The 20,533-nt window shown below is 43.7% G+C and overlaps 1 protein-coding gene across 4 annotated transcripts in view; it reads right to left on the bottom strand.

Moving 5' to 3' along the window:
* The window catches only part of ZNF280D (zinc finger protein 280D), a 274,432-nt gene that overhangs the window by 157,354 nt on the left and 96,545 nt on the right, over positions 1 to 20,533 (bottom strand). For all 4 annotated transcript variants that reach the window (XM_073586999.1, XM_073586996.1, XM_073586997.1 and 1 more), the window contains 8 exons: positions 16,836 to 16,936; positions 13,633 to 13,779; positions 13,350 to 13,484; positions 12,583 to 12,872; positions 3,633 to 3,773; positions 3,350 to 3,412; positions 571 to 689; positions 378 to 417 (listed from right to left, as the gene is read on the bottom strand). In XM_073586999.1, the coding sequence (XP_073443100.1) occupies positions 378 to 417; positions 571 to 689; positions 3,350 to 3,412; positions 3,633 to 3,773; positions 12,583 to 12,872; positions 13,350 to 13,484; positions 13,633 to 13,779; positions 16,836 to 16,936 (1,036 nt within the window). The remainder of the gene's footprint in view (positions 1 to 377; positions 418 to 570; positions 690 to 3,349; positions 3,413 to 3,632; positions 3,774 to 12,582; positions 12,873 to 13,349; positions 13,485 to 13,632; positions 13,780 to 16,835; positions 16,937 to 20,533) is intronic.

Here is a 20,533-nt window from a genome sequence, read left to right as displayed (position 1 = left end):
ATTTCTGTCATGCATGTCAGTTGTTATAGCTGGAGTGAAAAGTGGATGAGGCTTAATGGTTTGCTAAGGATTTATGCACATTTATGAAATATAACTTTTCAAACATACAAAATTCCCTGGCTTAAAAAAAAAAAAAAAAAAAAAAAAGTGGCATCGTTTTAGCCGGTTAATGGAGAAGAGTAAGCAGTGAGTGTGGAAGTTTTATCAAAGAAGGGAACTTATAGACATGACACTGAGTCAATAAAGTAATCAGGCTCCAACGTAGAAATGGACTAAAATGATGCCACTTTTGATAAATGTGGGCCTTTAGTCTATGTCTTGAAGCGAAACACTAATGTTATAGCACTTTGAGGGCAGTAAGTAAAAGTCTAACTTACATAGACATGTCTCCTTGATGAGCTGAGGATAATATGGAAACTGAGATCAAAAGAAAAAAACAAAAACATGAATTCACTTTAAAAATAAAAAAATGTCACTGTTTACAATACTAATGATTAAATTAATAGTGATGGATGAGAAAAGAACTATAAAAGATAAATAAGAAAGACACAGGGGACAATCTGCTCTTACCAAGTTCTGTGACCACTTGGCATGAATGAGAAGGATTTTCACTCAAATGTTTGGCCATGTTGTTTAAACCAGATACGTCAGTCAGGAAATCACAGTTCAGGCACACCACAGTTATACGCCTAATAAAGTAAAAAAGCAAAAACAAGACTAGTCAAGACTTCTAAAAAGGTAAAACTATGCATGCAAACAAGTATTTTATCTTCATATCCATATGTCAGAATAGCCTTACAATGTACATTTAACTTTACTACAAAATTGTTCTTAGGTCCCAAAATTGCATAGTGTGAGGTTATACCCTCAAACATTCATCTCTGATCTAAAGGATAAGTGATAAATGTTATATTATTGGGTATTCGCCACAGATTACAAGCAAGGCCCCCTTCACACATCTGTATAAAACCAGTACCGTACTGTCAAGTGTTTTGGATCAGTATGCCGTCAGTGTGCCTACAACACCACATCTTTGTAGGTTATAGAAGGTTTTTTTTTTTTTTTTAAATGGACATTCACTTTATGGAAAGCAACAATTAATAAATTAAACTTGGGAAACAAAACAAATTTTCAAAGATACAAGTGCTTCACATAAAATTAGAATATCATCAAAAAGTTAAATTTATTTCAGTACAAAAAGTGAAACTCATATTATATAGAGTCATTATAAACAGAGTGATCTATTTCAAGTGTTTATTTCTGTTTATGTTGATGATTATGGCTTACAGCCAATGACAACCCAAAAGTCATTAAGGCCTCTTTCACACTTCAGTTTTTTGCATCAGTTCAAATCCGCCAAAAAGGCAGAAGAGAGAGAGAGAGAGAGAGAGAGAGAATTTTTTTTTTTTTGTCCGGAAACCAGAAAGAATTTCGGGTTAAATGAGTGTCTGGAGGATCCGCCACAAAAAAAAACGTTGCAAGCTCCGTTTTGAAATCTTTGAGGATGGTGACGGACAGCAAGTTTTGGCGGAACCTCAAAAAAAACGGATGCAACGGACGGCAATCCGTCACAATCCGCCATTAATGGAAGTCAATGGGGAAAAAAACGGATCCTCAAAAGAAAATTGAGGATCCGTTTTTTTTCAAAACCTGGCGGATTGTGACTGATTGTAAAAAAACTGAAGTGTGAAAGAGGCCTAACTCAGTAAGTTAGAATAATTAACAAAAAATATCTGCAAAGGATTCCTAGGCATTTAAAAGGGTCCCTTAGTCTCATTCAGAAGGTTCCACAATCATGGGGAAGACTGCAGACTTGACAGATGTCCAGAAGGCAGTCATTGACACACTCCACAAGGAGGGAAAGTCACAAAAAGGTCATTGCTAAAGAAGCTGGCTGTTCACAGAGTGCTGTATCCAAGCATACTAATGGAAAGTTGAGTAAAAGGAAAAAGTGTGGTAGAAAAAGGTGCACAAGCAACCGGGATAACCACAGCCCTGAAAGGATTGTTAAGAAAAAGTCATTCAAAAATTTGGGAGAAATTCACAAGGAGTGGACTGCTGCTGGAGTCATTGCTTCAAGAGCCACCACACAGACATATCCAGGACATGGGCTACAAGTGTAGCATTCCTTGTGTCAAGCCACTCATGACCAATAGACACCGCCAGAAGCATCTTAGCTGGGCCAAGGAGAAAAAGAACTGGACTGCTGCTCAGTGGTCCAAGGTGTTGTTTTGAGATGAAAGTAAATTTTGCATTTCATTTGGAAACCAAGATCCCAGAGTCTGGAGGAAGAGTGGAAAGGCACACAGTCTAAGCTTGCTTGAGGTCTACTGTGATGTTTTCACAATCAGTGATGTAGTTTGGGGACCCATGTCATCTGCTGATGTAGGTCCACTGTGTTTTATCAAGACCAAAGTCAGAGCAGCCGTCTACCAGGAAATTTTAGAGCACTTCATGCATCCCTCTGCTGACAAACTTTTTGAAGATCGCAATTTCATTCTCCAGCAGGACTTGGCACCTGTCCACACTGCCAGTAGACCAAATACCTGGTTTGAAAACAACATCATCACTGTGCTTGATTGGCCAGCAAACTCGCCGGATCTTAATACCTCATAAATACTCTATGGGGTTATCAATAGGAAATTTAGAGATACAACAATGCGGACGAACTGAAGGCTTCGATCAAAACAACCTGGGCTGCCATAACACCTAAGCAGTGGCAAAGGCTGATCGCCTCCATGCCAGGACGCATTGATGCAGTAATTGATGCAAAAGTAGCTCTGACCAAGTATTGAGTGCATTTACATTTCAGTAGGCCAACATTTTGGATTTTAAAATCATTTTTCAAGCTCGTGTTATAAAGTATTCTAATTTACTGAGATAATGACTTTTGGGTTTTCACTGGCTGTAAGCCAGAAATAAACACTTGAAATAGATCACTGTGTTTGTAATTACTACATAATATGAGTTTCCCTTTTTGCATTGAAGAACTGAAATGATCTTTTTGAGGATATTCTAATTTAGTAAGAAGCACCTGTATACTGTCCAAAAAGGGGTATTCAATTTTAAATATTTCATAATTATCAGCTTAGTGTCTTGGGACGGCTACAACAGCATCGCTGATGAGCCCAGTGATTGGCTGCAGCGTGCACATGTGTTGAAGTCATGATACCACTGCTGCAGCCTGTCAAAGACGGAGAGGTAATGCTCGACATGCACTGGGTGAATAACTAATTTTATTGTTCTTTTCTAGTATAAGTCATATGGACATAAAATAATTGAAAAAGGAAAACTGGGCAAAATAGTCAAAAATGTCGCAGGAGCATCTGATTTCAAATTGGTAGAATACCTTTTGTCACTGGGGCCCTTCTTCGTGACCTTGGAACGTTTGCTGGAATTCTTGCCGTGACAGCTATATATGAAGAACAAAACATTAATTTGTTTTAATGTCTGTGAAACCCAGATTGTAAATTTTGTATCTTATGAACGTCTTATTCTATAAGAAAACGTCTGATATGCCCATTTTACTGCAGGGTACTTGAAAGTATCCCAGCTTTGTTACATTCTAAACAATGAAATACATGCAAAGGAAATTAAGCATTTAGTTGTGAAATATCTGCCTCCTCACTTACCTCAGCACATGGTTCGTATAAGCTTTATTACAGCTGGTACTGAACTTGCATTTGCTGCAGTGCACATACGTGTGAAAATGACCGTCAAAATCTACCACTTGACGGTGACACTCCATGCATTTATGTATTCCTGGAATAATCCTAGTCAAGACAAAATTAGAAATAAAATCTTGTTCTAAAGCTAGAAAGAACACAGTTACACAAGTATTTAATTGTTTAGTGGACATAGAGCAGAGTCCACAGCTCTAAGACTTTTTCCAGCACGGAGCACCGGTTTAGTTGTGTTTTATTAGATATTTTCATGCTGTTTTATTAGTGATTTGCTTGCTCGTCAGTTTATCCTCAGGAATCAATGCTTACATTCACTGACAGTAAGTAGAGGAAGAGGAGCACGCTAGATCTTATGTATAGCTTAAAGGCCCCGTTAAACGCATCAATGTCCCAGCGATCCAACCAACGATCTGACGTGGATGGAATTGCTGGGACAGTTAGACAGACCCACCAGTGATCAGGACCAGCGAGCAAGCTGGTATCCAATGTAAACAGCGGGTATCTAAGAGCCGCGCGGCTCTTAGACACCCGCTGTTTACATTGGAAACCAGCTGCCAGCGTCGCTGATCGTTGGTCTCTCGCCGTCACAGGCAGCGAAGCGCACTGGCCAGTGGGAGACCAACGATCAAAAAATGGCCCAGGACGATCGAGCACGATCAGCGATACCCAACAGGGGGGGGCGGTCGCTGATACATGTCACACACAGCGATATCGCTGGCGAGATCGCTGTGGCGTCACAAAATCAGCGATCTCGCTGTGTGTGACGGTGCCTTAAGGCCAGACAGTAGATTGCTAAGGGTAAGGGCCCCGTCACACATAGCGATCTCGCTAGCGAGATCGCTGCCGAGTCACTAGTTTTGTGACGCAACAGCGATTTCACCAGCGAGATCACTGTGTGTGACAGCGATCAGCCACCCTGCCGGTATCGCTGATCGTTGATGGAAAGCCCTTGACATTTTTGGGGTCGCTGGTCTCCTGCTGGTCAGCACGCATCGCTGCGTGTGACAGGCGGGAGACCAGCGACCAGGAGCTGGTAACTAAGGTATACATCGGGTTTCTAAGGGGGCGCGCTGAGCCTAGAAACCCGATGTGTACCTTAGTTACCAGCGCGCTCATGCAGGGAGCTGGTAACCAAGGTACACATCGGGTTTCTAAGTGACGCGCGCCCCTTAGAAACCCGATGTGTACCTTATTTACCAGCTCCCTACATCAGCGCGCTGGTAACTTAAGTACACAGCGACGCCGCGCACTCGGCGTCCCTGGTGCTGATCGCTGGTGAAGCTGTCTGACAGCTCACCAGCGATCATGTAGCGACTCGGCCCTAAATGTATAGCAATCATCCTATCAATCCCCTCTGCATCTCAAGGTCTCACACCATTGAACTCCCATTCCTAGGTCCATTGTGTGGATGGAGATAATAGAACCAGGGGAGCCGTCACCACAGGGGATCTCGCATCAGTCTGGTGATGGAATATGCTTTGTTCTGTGAACTAAAGAAAAATGTTTAACGGGAAGGGAGAAAGAAACACAGGGGTTGAATCAGGCAGTTGTTGGAGTGACTTTGATGGCAGAGGATCCTAGCTGGCATGGATGGATGGATGATCTATGGAGTTTTGGAGATTGTTAGATGTATCCATGAGCTATGGTCGTGATATCCATAGTCTGGAAGAACACAGGCTGTGACTACACACCATACCGGCTGGAGATGCAAAAAGTTGTGGGACAACCAAGAGTGGGTATCGCCTGGTATTGGGCCAGTGGAACTACCGATCTCAGATGGTGAACTTGTGGACTAAGGACATTGCATATTGGCCATCTACCTGGATTTCTTGTACAACCACAGATGTATAGAATAAATAAAATAGTTGCATCGTTAACCTGCCTAGGTGATTTTATAACCCACAACCTCAGACCTTCACAATAAATATTCAGTGAAAGTGTATATATCACTAGATTTCACAATAGGAAGTACATACTTTATTAAATAGATCATCTAGACCTGGTGAGGCTGCACTTATTTTAAAAGGACATGTAATCCTCCTTGAAAACGTTTCCCTACCTCCAACTAAAATTACATTTTGCATACCACTACACCAGGACTTATAATATTATAAAAAAAAAAAAAAAAAAAAAGAAAAAAAAAAAGAGGCAATTTTCCATGTACTCTGCCCAATGTTACACAATTCTGTCAATTGCCTGAGGGTTAAAAATACTCAACTACTCCCCTAGATGAATTTCTTAAGAGGTGTAGTTTCTTAAATGGGGTAACTTGTGTGGGTTTCTGGTGTTAGGGGCTCTTCAAGTGTGACATGGAATCTGCAACCTATTCCAGACAAAATAGTATTGTGTGCTCAAAACAGTAGTTTTCCACCACATATGGGGTATTGGCGTACTCACGAGAAATTGCACAACAAATTGTATGGTCCATTTTCTCCTGTTACCATTGTGAACACGCAAAATTTGGGGCTAAAGGAACATTTTTGTGGGAAAAAGTAAAATGTTCATTTTTCCCTTCCTGTGAAGCACCTTAAAGGTTAATAAACTTCTTGAATGTGGTTTTGAGCAAATGTGATGTGGTCCTTAAAAAATGGTTTTGTAATTTGTGTTAGAAAAATGAGATATTGCTGATCAAAATTTTAACCCTTCTAACGTCCTACCAAAAAAATGGTTTCAAATATTGCGCTGATGTAAAGTAGACATGTGGGAAATCTTATTTATTTTATGTGATATAACTCCGTTTTAAGGGTGTAAAAAAGTTTGAAATTTGCATATTTCACATTTTTTTCTTTTTGCCAAAATTCTGATATTTTCACTAATAATTTACCACTAGCGTAAAGAACAATATGTCCCGAAAAACCCCCACAATCTCAGAATTACTCAGATATATTGAAGTGTTCCATACTTATTACAACATAAAGTGACACTGGTCAGATTTGAAAAAGAGGGATTTTGGGTTCTTACCGTAAAATCTCTTTCTTGGAGCCTTCATTGGGGGCCACAGATTACCATGGGTGTATGCTGCTGCTGCTAGGAGGCTGACAATACGCAAAACAAGAAAATTAGCTCCTCCCCGGCAGTATACACCCACCGACAGGCACCAAGCACCTCAGTTGGTGAAAAAGCAGTAGGAGAAGCAACCAAAAACCATGAACATATGTACCAACCCAACAAGGGACTCGAAGACCCAACACGGTACAACTTAAACAGGGAGGATGCTGTGTCCCCCAATGAAGGCTCAAAGAAAGATTTTACGGTAAGAACCCAAAATCTCTCTTTCTTTATCGCCTTATTGGGGGACACAGATTACCATGGGACGTTCCAAAGCAGTCCCGAGGGTGGGAACAGCAATAAAGGAACGACAGAAGGAAGGGCTTAGGTCGGCCGGTGCGCGACCGCCGCCTGCAGAACCTTCCTACCAAGAGCTGCATCAGACGAGGCCTGGGTATGAACCCTGTAGAACCTCGCAAAGGTGTGCAAAGACGACCAGGTCGCGGCCCTGCAAAGTTGTAGGGCCGAAGCCTGGTGTCGCACAGCCCAAGAAGCCCCTACAGCCCGGGTGGAGTGGGCTTTCACTCCCGGAGGGGGCCGTTTCTCCTGAAGTCGGTAGGCTTCCAGGATGGTAGACCGAAACCAGCGAGCAATCGTGGATTTGGAGGCCGGAAAACCTTTCCGGCGACCCTCAGAAATGATAAGCAGGGAATCGGATTGGCGAAAAGAAGCTGATTTGCCTACGAGGAGATGCTGCCAACGAAGGAGAGCAAGGAAGATTGCCCTGATCTCCAGAAGGTTGATGGGCAGAAGAGTCTCCTGGGCGTTCCAGCGCCCTTGGGCCATTTTCTGATGGTAAAACGCCCCCCATCCTAGGAGACTGGCATCGGTGGTGATGACCTGCCACCGAGGCGGAAGAAAAGACCTTCCGCGGAGAACTGACGCCGGCAATGTCCACCAAGTCAGCGATTGTTTGACGCAGAGTGGAAGAAGAATGGGGCGGTCCAGAGAAAACGAGGTCTTGTCCCAGACTGACAGGAGGAACAGTTGGAGAGGGCGAGAGTGGAATTGTGCGAAGGGCACTGCTTCCATGGAAGCTATCATCTTCCCCAGGACCATCATGCAGGACCGAAGGGACATGATCCTCGAGCGTTGTAGGGACTGGATCCCCTTGCAAAGGGTTGAAAACTTGCCCACAGTAAAAATACCTGGGCTAGATTCGTGTCGAACTCCATGCCCAAAAAGGTCAGATGCTGGGTAGGGCGCAGGATGGACTTCTCCTTGTTGACTATCGATCCGAGGCATCTGAGGGCATCCAAGGTTATCTGAAGACTGTGAAGACAGTCTTGGCGGGACGAGCCCTTGATCAGGAGATCGTCCAGGTAAGGAATGATAAGAATCCCTCTGGATCGAAGGATGGCCATGACTGTTGCCATCACCTTCGTAAAGACACGGGGAGTGGAGGCTAGGCCGAAGGGGAGGGACGTGAACTGATAGTGATTGTCCTGAATCGCAAAGCGGAGGTATCTCTGATGCCGCAGAGAAATGGGGATGTGGAGGTAGGCATCCTGTATGTCCACAGAGCAGAGAAACTCTCCGGGTTCCATCGAGGCTATTACCGAACGCAGAGACTCCATCTTGAAGTGGCGGATCTTCACGTGGCGATTGAGCAACTTGAGGTCCAAAATTGGACGAAGAGAGCCGTCCTTTTTCGGGACTACGAAGAGATTCGAGTAGAACCCTGAAAACCGTTCGTTTGTAGGAACGGGAACGATGACCCCGGCGGAAAGAAGGGAGGAGACGGCCTGAAGGAACCCTGGAATCTGTGACCGCTGTCTTGGGGATCGAGAAAGAAAGAAGCGACTGTTTGGGGGGGGGGGGAAGAAAACTTGATTTTGTATCCAGATGTGATGATTTCCCTGACCCAAGCGTCGTCGATAACGGATAGCCATGCGTCCTTGAAAGAGGAAAGTCTGCCTCCCACCCTGGAAAGATTTCCAGGTGGGGGTGACCCGTCACTTAGCTGAAAATCTGCTGGATCGGGAGCCTGAGGACCTGGAGGGCTGACCTCTGGATCTCCAGCGGGGAGCTGGCTTATAAGAAGGCTTTCTCCGGTCTCTGGAAGCAGGATGCCGGTCCTGCTGGGATGAACCTTCTGCGGGAGAGAAGGGGCGAAAGAACCTAAATGGCCCAGAAGCCTTCCTGTTAAAGAACCTCCTAGGGCGGGACTAGGGAAGGGAAGTGCTCTTTCCACCAGTGGCATCCAAGATTATCTGATCCAGCTTGGCGCCAAAGAGCCTAGTGCCGTGAAAAGCCAGGTTGGTGAGCGACTTCTTTGAGGTGGTGTCCGCATTCCACGACTTCAACCAAAGAATGCGGCGTATGGCCACTATGTTGCTGTTAGCTCTAGCTACGCACCCAGCCGCGTCCAAGGAGGCGGCCAAAAGGTATTTGCCCGCATGATTAAATTGGTCTGCTAAATCTGCCAGCTCATCCTGAGGAGCTGCCGCTGAAATGCCCCTGCGCAGAATTTTTGCCCAAGCCGAAATGACCTTTGCCACCCAAGCGGAGGCGAAGATAGGACAGAGGGAGGTGCCGGATGCCTCAAAAATTGACTTAGGCAAATAGAGTCGTTGGCTGTCTGTTGGGTCTTTAAGAGAAGCTCCGTCCGGAAGGGAAAGAACCGTCTTAGAGGAAATACGAGAAACTGGAGGATCTACCTCGGGAGCTTTGGTCCATTTCGTGACTAGATCCGCATCGAAGGGATATAGTACATCTAAGTACTTGCGGCCTGAAAAACATTTCTCAGGATGTTGCCAGTGATTGGCTAAGGAAGTGTCGAACTCTTTGTTATTAGGAAAGGTTCGAGATGGAGGCCTCGCTTTCTTAAAGGAAACAGAGCATTCCTGCGGGGGTGCCTTATCCTCCTTTATCTTGAGTGTTTGGTATATAGCCGATATGAGACTATCTACCATATCCCGAGTTCTAGCTATGTTGTCCGCCTCTGAGTCAAATCCAGATTGGGAATCATCGTCTTTGAGGATGGAGACAAAGAGCGTAGCCTGAGAGAAGCGGAGGGACCCTGCGAACTGGAAGAAGAGCCAGACAGGACCCGCTTCCTAAAGCCCCTACCTGGCTTGTCAGTCTGAGTGTCCCGGTCAGGTGCTGGCGACTCACCATGAGAGGCAGTCGGTGCACAGGTGGCTGCTGATAACTGAGGTAACCGCTCTAAGACCTGGACCAGCGATTGAGACACTTGTCAGATCAGAAACCGACTGAGACATCGCCACGGCCCACTCAGGGGGTGGGGCGGTCTCCACCCGGGGCTCGGAGTGCTCCTGAGGGGCAGACATGGAGGAAGGGCTGCAGGACGGGCAGAGGGGAGACGACTGACCTGATGCCCACTTCTTTTTACAGCGCGCGCAGGCGTACTGAATAGCGGCAGGTCTAGAACAGAAGGCCCTTGCAGGGTTGGGCATAAGTCTCTGTGGTAGAAATACTACCTGAATGAAACTGCGGGGGGGAAGCTAAGTCAAGCGTCAGGGAGAGTCAGCGTCGAGCCTACCGAGGTTCAGAAGCACACAAAACAGCGTTGTGTCCCCCAGAAAACGATCCGGAGAAAAGGGAGGAAGATGCTCAGCAAAGACAGGAAAAGGACGCTGGCGGTGCTTAGCCGCCGCACCGCGTGATTGGCTGAGACCCGAGGGGGGGGGGGGGCGCGGTTAACGTCATGCTGACAGGGCTGAAGTGAAAGCAGCCCTGAGATAGGCTGGAGAAGCGCGCGAAGAAAGCGCACGCAGGGAGAGGGAGGACCGCTTTTGAAAATGAAAGCGCTCCCTCTGCTTTCACTAGCGACGGCGCGCCTGGGGCCAAGAAACCGTGTATACCACCGCAGATTAAATGATGGGCTGGAGAAGGGGCATCGGGACCCCCCCCCCCCATGACAGAAGAAGTACGCGCCTGCCAGAGCGCTGGCCCAAAAGAGCGGGGAATTCAAACAGGAGGAGAGAGGTACCGACTGACAACGTGTGAGGGGGTTGCAGGGCGCGTATTAGGAACAGCGCTGTACTGGCTGTGATAGCTGCAGACAGGGTTGAATGGTTCCTTGTAATAGATCTTTGAGAGCGGGGCTGAAGGGAACATTCAGATAAGCTTACCTGATGTCCCTGAAGAGGATGACCGCAGGGGCCCACGATAGAGCGCAGGCCGCTGGGAGAGGCGATCCTCAGTACCCACACCAAGTCCGTATGGTGCAGAAGACGGCTCCAATCCCAGTGTCAGGGGAAACGTCACCGCTGGCGACCGCCGTCTTCCTCTCAGCCCTGTCCTGGGAGAGGGATGAGGAGGGGAATCGGCTAGGACCGGGCACCCATCCATGGCCCATAGCACCCGAGGGTGATAGGGGAAGGTCCTGCCTGCGGGCCTGAGAGTTGCGATGTGGGCAATACCACATTGCTCGCTCAGCCGCATTAATTGGAAAAGCAGGATGAACTCACATCCTGTTGTTTCCTGATGCTGTATCTGGAAAATAAAGGGAAAACACAACTAAAAAACCTGAAAAGAAAAAGATTAAATGCTGATCTGGGGAGATCCCGGTTCGCCTCCTACAGACACTAAGCACAAACTGAGGTGCTTGGTGCCTGTCGGTGGGTGTATACTGCCGGGGAGGAGCTAATTTTCTTGTTTTGCATAGTGTCAGCCTCCTAGCAGCAGCATACACCCATGGTAATCTGTGTCCCCCAATAAGGCGATAAAGAAAAATTGGCCTGGTCGGGAAGTCGAAAACCGGCTCTGGCGCTAAAGGGTTAATGATTTATACAGCATGTATTGTGAAATCTGGAGACCAAACCACTTTACAAGAATATACTAATGCTTTCCACAAGTACAGTGGGAAACTATTCCATTACAGATTTACATGCCCTCTGTCCCATCAGTAAACCATTTTTTTTTATTTTTTAAGAAAGAAAAAAAAATTGCTGCCAAATTTGTTGTTTGCCATTACTGGCCAATTATCCTGTTAAGATTTACCACTGCACAGCTCTATGTAAAAACAGAAAGGCATTTTGAAAAAGTAAAAAAGGTCCCTGAAAAACAAAATTGAAACCATTAATTTCAGACCAAAAAATGACCAAATCGATCTTCGCTGGGATGAGTGGCCTAGTCTGGGCTTCCACCGATGAACTGCGGATTTTGTGTGTGTTATAAAATAATCTGTAACTACAGAGTTTAAGGCTATGTGCACACGATGCAGATTTGCTGCGGATCTGCAGTGGATTTTTCCGCGCAGAAACGCTGCAGATCCGCACTGTGATTTACAGTACAATGTAAATCAATGGAAAAAAAAAAAAAGCTGTGCAGATGGTGCAGAAAAATCAGTGCGGAATTGCTGCGGATTTAAAAGAAGTGCATGTCACTTCTTTTGTGCGGATTTGCAGTGTTTCTGGACCCCTCCATGATAAAAATCCGCAGTGGCAAAAACTGCAGAAAATCCGCATCAATTCCGCGGCAAATCCGCACAAAATCCGCATAAAAACAGCGGCAAAACCGTGGCTGCGGATTCTGCCAGGAGATGCGGTTTTTGTGCAGAAAATTCTGCACCACTTTTCCTACGTGTGCACATAGCCTTACAACAACCAAAAAAAAAAAATGCAAGAGAGCAAATCAAGTTTCCATCAGTACTTGACTCTAACACCTGTTCTTGTAAGGAAAAGGTGTAGATGATAGGCCAAATCAGACCACATTTTTCTTTATAGCAATAATTTCTAATGACTGTCAGCTTTAGGTTGTATCCTATTGCTCAGTTAATGAAATTATGGGGTTTCTATTGATTTCTTTGCCGCGAAAATAATTTCTGGGATACTATAATTCTTATAAAACATTTGTTTTTGACCCCATGGGGAATGAAAGGTACCTTAGTTTTTTCAAAGCTGTATTAACTGTTTTAGTTCTTCTTGAAGTGTTCAAAGATGCAGGCTTTTTTGCAGGCGGCTTGATTTTTACAGGATGTGTAATTTTTTTAGCTGTTAAATTCCGATTATTGCTAGGGCCCATAGTTTTCATTACTGGAGGAGATTGGGGTAGCGTGTAATGAGGCAGCTGAGGAGGGGGTTGGGGTGGAGTTGCTGGTAGGTTTCTGGAAATAGAGGGAGCAGGAGAAGAAATTTGATTTGAAGATGCTCCAACAGATGCTCGAATTGTGACCTGAAGTTATAAAGAAAAAAATATATTTGATATATAGATGTATAGATTAGTTAACCTTACTTTTACAAAAGTTTTAAAGTGTTCTTAAGCACATATGTTGACATGACAATAAGAAATTGCAGAAGGGGAATAAAAGCAGAGTCAAGTAAATTAAGCCTCCAGTGAATTCCTAAAAGACAGGTGCCAAAAATCACTTCAATAAGAGAGATGGCAACAGATTTCACTCTCCCACCTAAAATACAAACGTATTTAATTCTTGCACTTTTCCATAATTCTCATTAATTCCAGTACAATATTCCTGGTATTTCTACCAGTTTAGACAAGTTCATCAGATAGAAAAAAAAAACGCTTAAAATGCAATGCTCAAATTAAAAGCATAATTTAGTAAACAAGCGTGATGAAAAGAAGAGTTTAAGGGGTTGCATGTGACCTGAGCACACCTATTTTGTAATGTAGCAAAAAAATGTTTCAACACACCTTTGTTCCTGGAGGAAGACCCTCTAGTTGTTTTGGTTTCTTAAATGTCCTGTGATGCTGAGTTTTATGATCCATTTTCTCCTTACAAGTCAAAAACTGCAATCTGCACTTAGGACATCTTAAAACACCTTTATTCTGAAATAGAGAATGTAAGGATTTTCTGATAAAAGAATACAAACTGTGTTCACATGCATAGCCATTTTAAGTTGAAACAGCAGATATTTGCAAGAATATTTGCGCTGATGAAACTGAGAACACTGACAATTCCACTAATGCGACTAACCTGGTGCTTAATATAATGCTGCATGAAAGGCGTTCCAGACTTGATAACTTTTAAACAAAATGGACATAACAAACTTTTTGTGTTCTCATGGGTGCTTCGAAAATGATTATCAACATCAATAAAAACTGAAGATCTGTAATTGCACACCTACAAGAAGAGGGGACAGTAATTAATAAAAAGTGGATCTTGAGAGGATATGACAAAGGTTTTTATATTTACTGATTGTGATTTACATAGATCTCTGAAGATTTTTTTTAATGTAGGATTGGGAAAAAGATTGTTGTGATCAATGTGTGGGGCTCTGGATCATATAATCTACAAAAGAGGCCAAAACCTATTTGTAGTGGATAAAAATACTTGCTGTTAGTAAATAGTAGAATCATTTCCATAAAACACATTCTGGAAAAATAAATTGAACATTTATTTAAAGGGAACCATTTATGTCCATAAATGCTATTATCCTGCACTTATGGGGTTAATCTGCAGGTTAATTGTGTTCTAAAGCTGTGCTGCTGCCGCACTGAGAGTATAGCTGCTGAGAGGAAATTAACTTTATTCCTGCAGCAGCCTCCAACTTTCAGTCATGGACGTGAGACTGGCGCAGTTTCAGTCACCGCTCAGTACATATTGAGGGGCAGCTGTATCCTCGGCCCTGTTTGACAGCTGTATCTGTACGGATACACTGCTGACCCGACAGTGCTGTGGCATGATTACAGATACCACTCACTACGTACTGAGCAGGGACTGAAGCCTCTATGGCTGAAATCCTGAGGCCGCCGGGAGAACTAGGCTATGTTCACAGGTTGCATTTTTGCTGGTTATTAACTCCCGGAGCTTTTTTCGGTTTTGCAGTTTCGTTTTTCGCTCCCGTCTTTTCCAGAGCCATAACTTTTTTTTATTTTTCAGTCAATATGGCCATGTGAGGGCTTATTTTTTGTGTGACGAGTTGTACTTTTGAAGGACACCATTGGTTTTACCATGTCGTATACTAGAAAATGGGAAAAAAAGTTAAAGTGCGGTGAAATTGCCAAAAAAAAAAAAAAGTGTAATCCCACACTTGTTTTCTGTTTTACTAGTTTCAATAAATGCTGAAACTGACCTGCCATTATGATTCTTCAGGTCATTACGAGTTCATAGATAAAAAAGAACCTAGACAGCCGAGCTGACATTTTTAATGATACCACTTTGGTGCAGATACGATCTTTTGATCGCTTGTTATTGCGTTTTACTGCAATGTCGCAGCGACCAAAAGACGCAATTCTGGCGTTTTGACTTTCTCATTACGCCGTTTATTGATGTTTTTTTTTTATATTGATCAGGCGATTCTGAATGCAGAGATGCCAAATATGTGTATGTTTGATTTTATTTTTATTGTTTTATTTTGAATGGGGCGAAAGGGGGGCGATCTGAACTTTTATATTTTTTTAGATTTCTAAAACACTTTTTTTACTTTTGGCATGCTTCAATAGTCTCCATAGGAGACTAGAAGCTGCCACAACTCGTTCGGCTCTGCTACATATAGGCGAGGATCAGATCACCTCTATGTAGTAGAATTGCTGACCTGCTATGACCGCCGACCACTGGGTGGCGCTCACAGCAATCCGGCACTGACAACCATAGCGGTATCCAGGAGACCTCCGGTTGTCATGTTGACACACCGGTGACCCACGATCACGTGACGTGGGTCACCGATGTGCCCATTTCGGGTGTGATTGCCGGAAGCGCTTGTTAAATGCCGCTGTCAGAGTTTGACAGTGGCATTTAACTGGTTAATAGCCGCAGGTGGATCGCGATTCCACCCGCGGCTATTGTGGGCACATGTCAGCTGTTCAAAACAGCTGACATCTCCCGGGAAAGATGTGGGCTCACCGCCTGAGCCCACACCAAAGGGAGAGAGCCTGACATTGGGGTAAATATACGCTCGATGTCGGAAAGGAGATAATTATAGGGGGAACCCATGTCATTTTATTTTTTGGGACCCCCCATTTTAATAACCAGTAAAGGCTTAGTTTACAGCTAGGAGCTGATATTAATAGCATGTGAAGCTTCATGGGTACTTCCCCCTTCCCAGGCTATAAAAACCTTAGCCCCCAAGCTGTCCGCTTTCCCTCTGCTGGCTAATAAAATGTCAGGGGAGCCCATGCCATTTTTTCAGAAAATAATTTAGTAGGTAAAACACATGTAAATTAAGCTACACAAGCACTGTACTAATATATGTGACTGACATCTTTACAACTATCTATTCTATGTATTTATATCTATGCTATTCTGTCGGGTCAAGCTATGATTTAACTGCACTTGGCAGATGAAAATTTTTCATAGGACATGGGTGATCCCACTCATTTTCTCCAAAAATAAATTTATAAAAAAACACATGTACAGTAGTTTCAGTGGTGCAGCCATGCAGCTTTAGAATGCTATTCACCTGCAGATTAACCCTATATATGCAGGTTAATAGCGTTTGAGGACATGTCAGGTTCCCTTCAATTTTTATTCAACACAACCTAGCAAAGGGAGATTATTTTAGTTTTCTCCAATGTCACAAGTCTTAAGCAAACATTCATAAAGGTGTCTACATCCTGGCCTTCCACAAGGTACATAGACTTCTTATTCAAGTTTTAGGGCAAGGCCTCAAGGGTTTATGATGGAGTCATGATGTGGTTAAAAAAAAAAAAAAAAAAAATCTGTTTGGTTGACTGCATATGGTTTTTAAATTGAAAAAACATGCTTTGACAGTATTTTTTTTTTTTTTACATGAACCAATTAATAGATGTCAATTTAAGCAACAGTACCTTTGATAAGGACCCTGCTAAATAAAATGCAGCTGAAAACCGCACTGTCTTTTTTTTGTGTAGAAAAAGAAACACACATGAAGTCAACGGCGTGCGTTTTGTAACCGCATCATCTTGTCTTACCCTTACAAACTGATGTGAATGGTTCTAAATTTAACTGCAAATAATTATTAAATCTGGCCCACAATAGACTAAATATAATTTTGCAGTAAAATGGGCCAGAAAGGTGCCAATTAATTGATTAATGTATGCCAGTTAGTATTCCATGGGAAATAACCTACCGTATTTAAAAAATAAAAACAAATAAATTGTACAATATTCATATGTCCACTATTGTCTATGGTGTGCAGGAAGCAAAGTAAACAAAGAAGAGGCCGCAGCACTCGGCCAAAGGAATTTTGCAGTCATTACCTGACAAACATATGGCATCTCCCCAGGTTTATGACTGTCTTTCATATGTTGTAAAAGAATCTGTTCAGAATCAAATGATAATTCACAGATCTTGCAAATGGCTGGAACAAAAACAAAATGATTGTTATATGGGACAATTTTCTAGAAAGAAGGAAAGCTTTGATCTTACTCCATACTGAGCTGTGCATTTTACCAGAGGATCCCATGTATTTTCATCCATACAGAATACAACTTGGTTAGAACTGAAAACAGACAACTCTCTGCAGATAAATTCTAAGGCTGGGTTCACATTAGCACATCTGTGCGCAGAGTATACCTGAGAACCGATCCGCATGCGTACATATCTTTCACGTTGTGTACGCAGGGACATGCGTTTGCATGGGGATGCGTACGCATGTGTCATCTCGCTGTGTGCGGTGAATGCAACATGTTGCATTTTTTGAGGCGTCAATTCCGCGCAGACATACGCATGCGGATGAGTGCATCAAAACAACGCATTACTGTCTATGGGAACGCATTGGTACGCAAGACTGGCGTGCGCATACGTTCAATACGCATGCATTCTTCACACTAATCATGTCCAGGAAATGATTTCACCACCTGCAAAATTTTGTGTGTGGCTTTTGTCAAGGAAATTCTCCTGGAACAGCATTTGCCACATTAAAAAATTAGTTGAAAATTTGAATGCATGTGCTGAAAAAAAAACGAAAACGCATGCAAATAGCATACAAACATGCACACGCAGCGTTTTTGTTGACGTCATGCGTAAGCTGATGCGGATAAAAAAAGGCAGCGTAACCATACGTTTGAATGCATTTTGGCATGAGTCTGCGCATGCAGATGATACGCTGTGCACAGAGGCGCTAATGTGAACGTAGCCTAAGCTAACGATGTAACAGCTTCCACAATGCACTGCTTTCTATTAACTGGAAGTTTCTTCCAATTCTGAATGTAACTCAAGTTTGAAACAAACTAAAGCACATTTTTATTTTAGTAAAGGGATTATTCCCATCTTTAAAAGTTATCATCTGTATACAACATAGATAATTTTCTAATTGTGGGGGGTATGACAAAAGGACATCCACCAATCAAAATTATCACCTATCCTGTGGGACAGTGCTAACTGTCAGTACTAGGAATAACCTTTTATGTAGGCCATCACCCAAGGACTAGAGTCTGAACAATTGTATGGCTCTGTTCACAGTCAGTTTGAGCCATCTACCAGGTATACATTGGAAGCACTAGAGTCTTCTGTTGGATGTACTCTATAAGTTGGGAGACAGTGACAGAAGTCACCTAAAGCAGGGTTCCCCAACTCCAGTCCTCAAGGCCCACCAACAGGTCATGTTTTCAGGATTTCCCTTGTATTGTACAGGTGATGCAATTATCATCTGGGCAATACTAAGGAAATCCTGAAAACATGACCTGTTGGTGGGCCTTGAGTTGGGGAACCCTCACCTAAAGGACCCCACAGAAAAAGAAAAAAAAGTTCAGGACTGGTATGTTTAATTGCCATATGTGTAATCTACTACGCTATTATATGCAGTAGAAAAACATAACACCAATATATATCTGCCCAGAGCATGCATAAAAAAAAAACCAAAAAAAAAAAAAACCACACTCATCATACAATGGGTAGTTGGAACAATATTTATAGAAAAACATAAAATCATATGAAAGAGCAGCGTCCTCAGTGGAGCTGTACAGAGAATGGAAAGCCCCAAAAAATCCCAAATTTTTGAGCACACTTTTATAGAAAGCTCAGTGGATAAACATCGGGTGAGGCATGTGACAATAAATTCACTCAAACAGATAGAAAAGTAGATGAAAGCAGTATGAAAGTTACCCAAATATGTTTATTCAGCAATATAAAATCAAGAAAATGCAACATTTCAGCTTTTCCATAGAGCCATTTTCAAGCACTCCTTGAAGGAAGACTTTACTAGGATTATTCCATGTCAAGTGATCAAAATCTGAATTTTTTTTTTTACCTAATGTTTTTCGGATTTTTTTTTAAGTGCTACTTTAGTGAATTACAAAGAAATTGCATTTTTATCTTAATTTTTTTTTTATAGATTTCCAAATTTTGGGCTTTTATGATGTTACATTTTTTATCATATCTTGAGTTAGAAATAAGATAAAGAGATGGGAGAGGCTTTAATTTGATATGTCACAAGATTATGTTTCTTGATATTTTGCTTTGGACGAGTCAAATTAAAAATTTTGATGTGCAATTTTGAAAAATACAGTATGTTACAAAATCTTCTAAAAAGGCGCGCGATACTAGTCCTGTTCCATTAGGTCGGCAGACTCGCCACCGCCGCCTGCAAGATCCTTCTGCCTAGGATGGCGTCCGCCGAAGCATAGGTGTGGACCTTGTAAAATTTTGCGAAAGTGTGGACAGAACACCTGGTTGCAGCCTTGCAAATCTGCAGCGCAGAAGCCCTGTGGTGCACCACCCAGGAGGCCCCCACTGCCCACGTAGAGTGAGCCTTAACCCCTGGAGGGGAGCACTGCTCGGGTAGAGTGAGCCTTAACCCCAGGAGGGGGGCACTCTGTTTTTGACCCGATAAGCCTCCAAAATTGCTGATCTGATCCTGCGAGCAAATCGCCTTGGAGGCCGGCAGGCTTTTTCGCGCACCATCCAGAATGACGAAAAGGGAGTCTGTCTTCCGGCAAGAAGCAGTTCTAGCCAAATAGACCTTCATCGCCCTGACCAGGTCTAGCTTGTTCAAGGAGCATTCCAGAGGATGAATTGGGACCAGGACAAAAAGGAAGGTAATAATAAATAATAATCTTTATTTTTATATAGCGCTAAGGCTTCTTTCAGACATCCGTCTTTAGTGTTCCGGCGCCTTGCGGTGAAAAGCCGTACTGCCGGATGCGGCGTGGAGCGCAGACACCGGATGTATGTGTACGGCTGGATACGGTGTCGTGAACATTTAAAAGAGCCAGAGCGCAACGAGGGCGAGCAGACAGGTATGATGATCAGGGGGACGAGAGAAAGAGAGAGAGCGAGAGAGAGATTGATTGATTTTAGCTATAGATGGCAGTCACTTATGGGGTTAAAACACAAAGTGTCCGGGCATGCGCTGTTCTGAAAACCGTTCCGGCGCTGTCAAAAAACGTTACAGGGAACGTTTTTTTGCAGACGCCGGACGGCGCATTTTTGCCGTCTCCGGCAGAAACCTGACATGCTGCATGCCCATCCGGCACGATGCAGCGATAATGACAGTCAATGAGGAATCGCCGCATCGTGCCGGATTCCAGAAAACGGATGTGTGAAAGTAGCCTAACATATTCCGCAGCGCTTTAGTTTGCACACATTATCATCACTGTCCCCAATGGGGCTCACAATCTAAATTCCCTATTAGTATGTCTTTGGAATGTGGGAGGAAACCCACGCAAACACGGGAAGAACATACAAACTCCTTGGAGATGTTGTCCTTGGTAGGATTCGAACCCAGGACCCCAGCGCTGCAAGGTTGCAGCGCTAACCACTGAGCCACCGTGCTGCCCTAGGTAGAGGTAGCACGATGTCCTCATTTAGGTGTAAAGAGGATACTACCTTAGGAAGGAAGGAAGGCGGAGGCCGCAGGACCACCTTATCCTGAAGTACCAAAAAAGGAGGGCGAAAGGAAAGGGCCGCCAACTCCGAGACGCGCCGGATGGATGCAATGGCCACGAGAAAGGCCACT

Source organism: Dendrobates tinctorius, unplaced genomic scaffold (genome assembly GCF_039654945.1).
Source record: "Dendrobates tinctorius isolate UK_male_01 unplaced genomic scaffold, ASM3965494v1 ptg000097l, whole genome shotgun sequence".
NCBI lineage: Eukaryota > Metazoa > Chordata > Amphibia > Anura > Dendrobatidae > Dendrobates > Dendrobates tinctorius.
The sequence above is the reverse complement of the archived record's forward strand: the minus strand, read 5'-3'. Positions and strand labels throughout refer to the sequence as shown.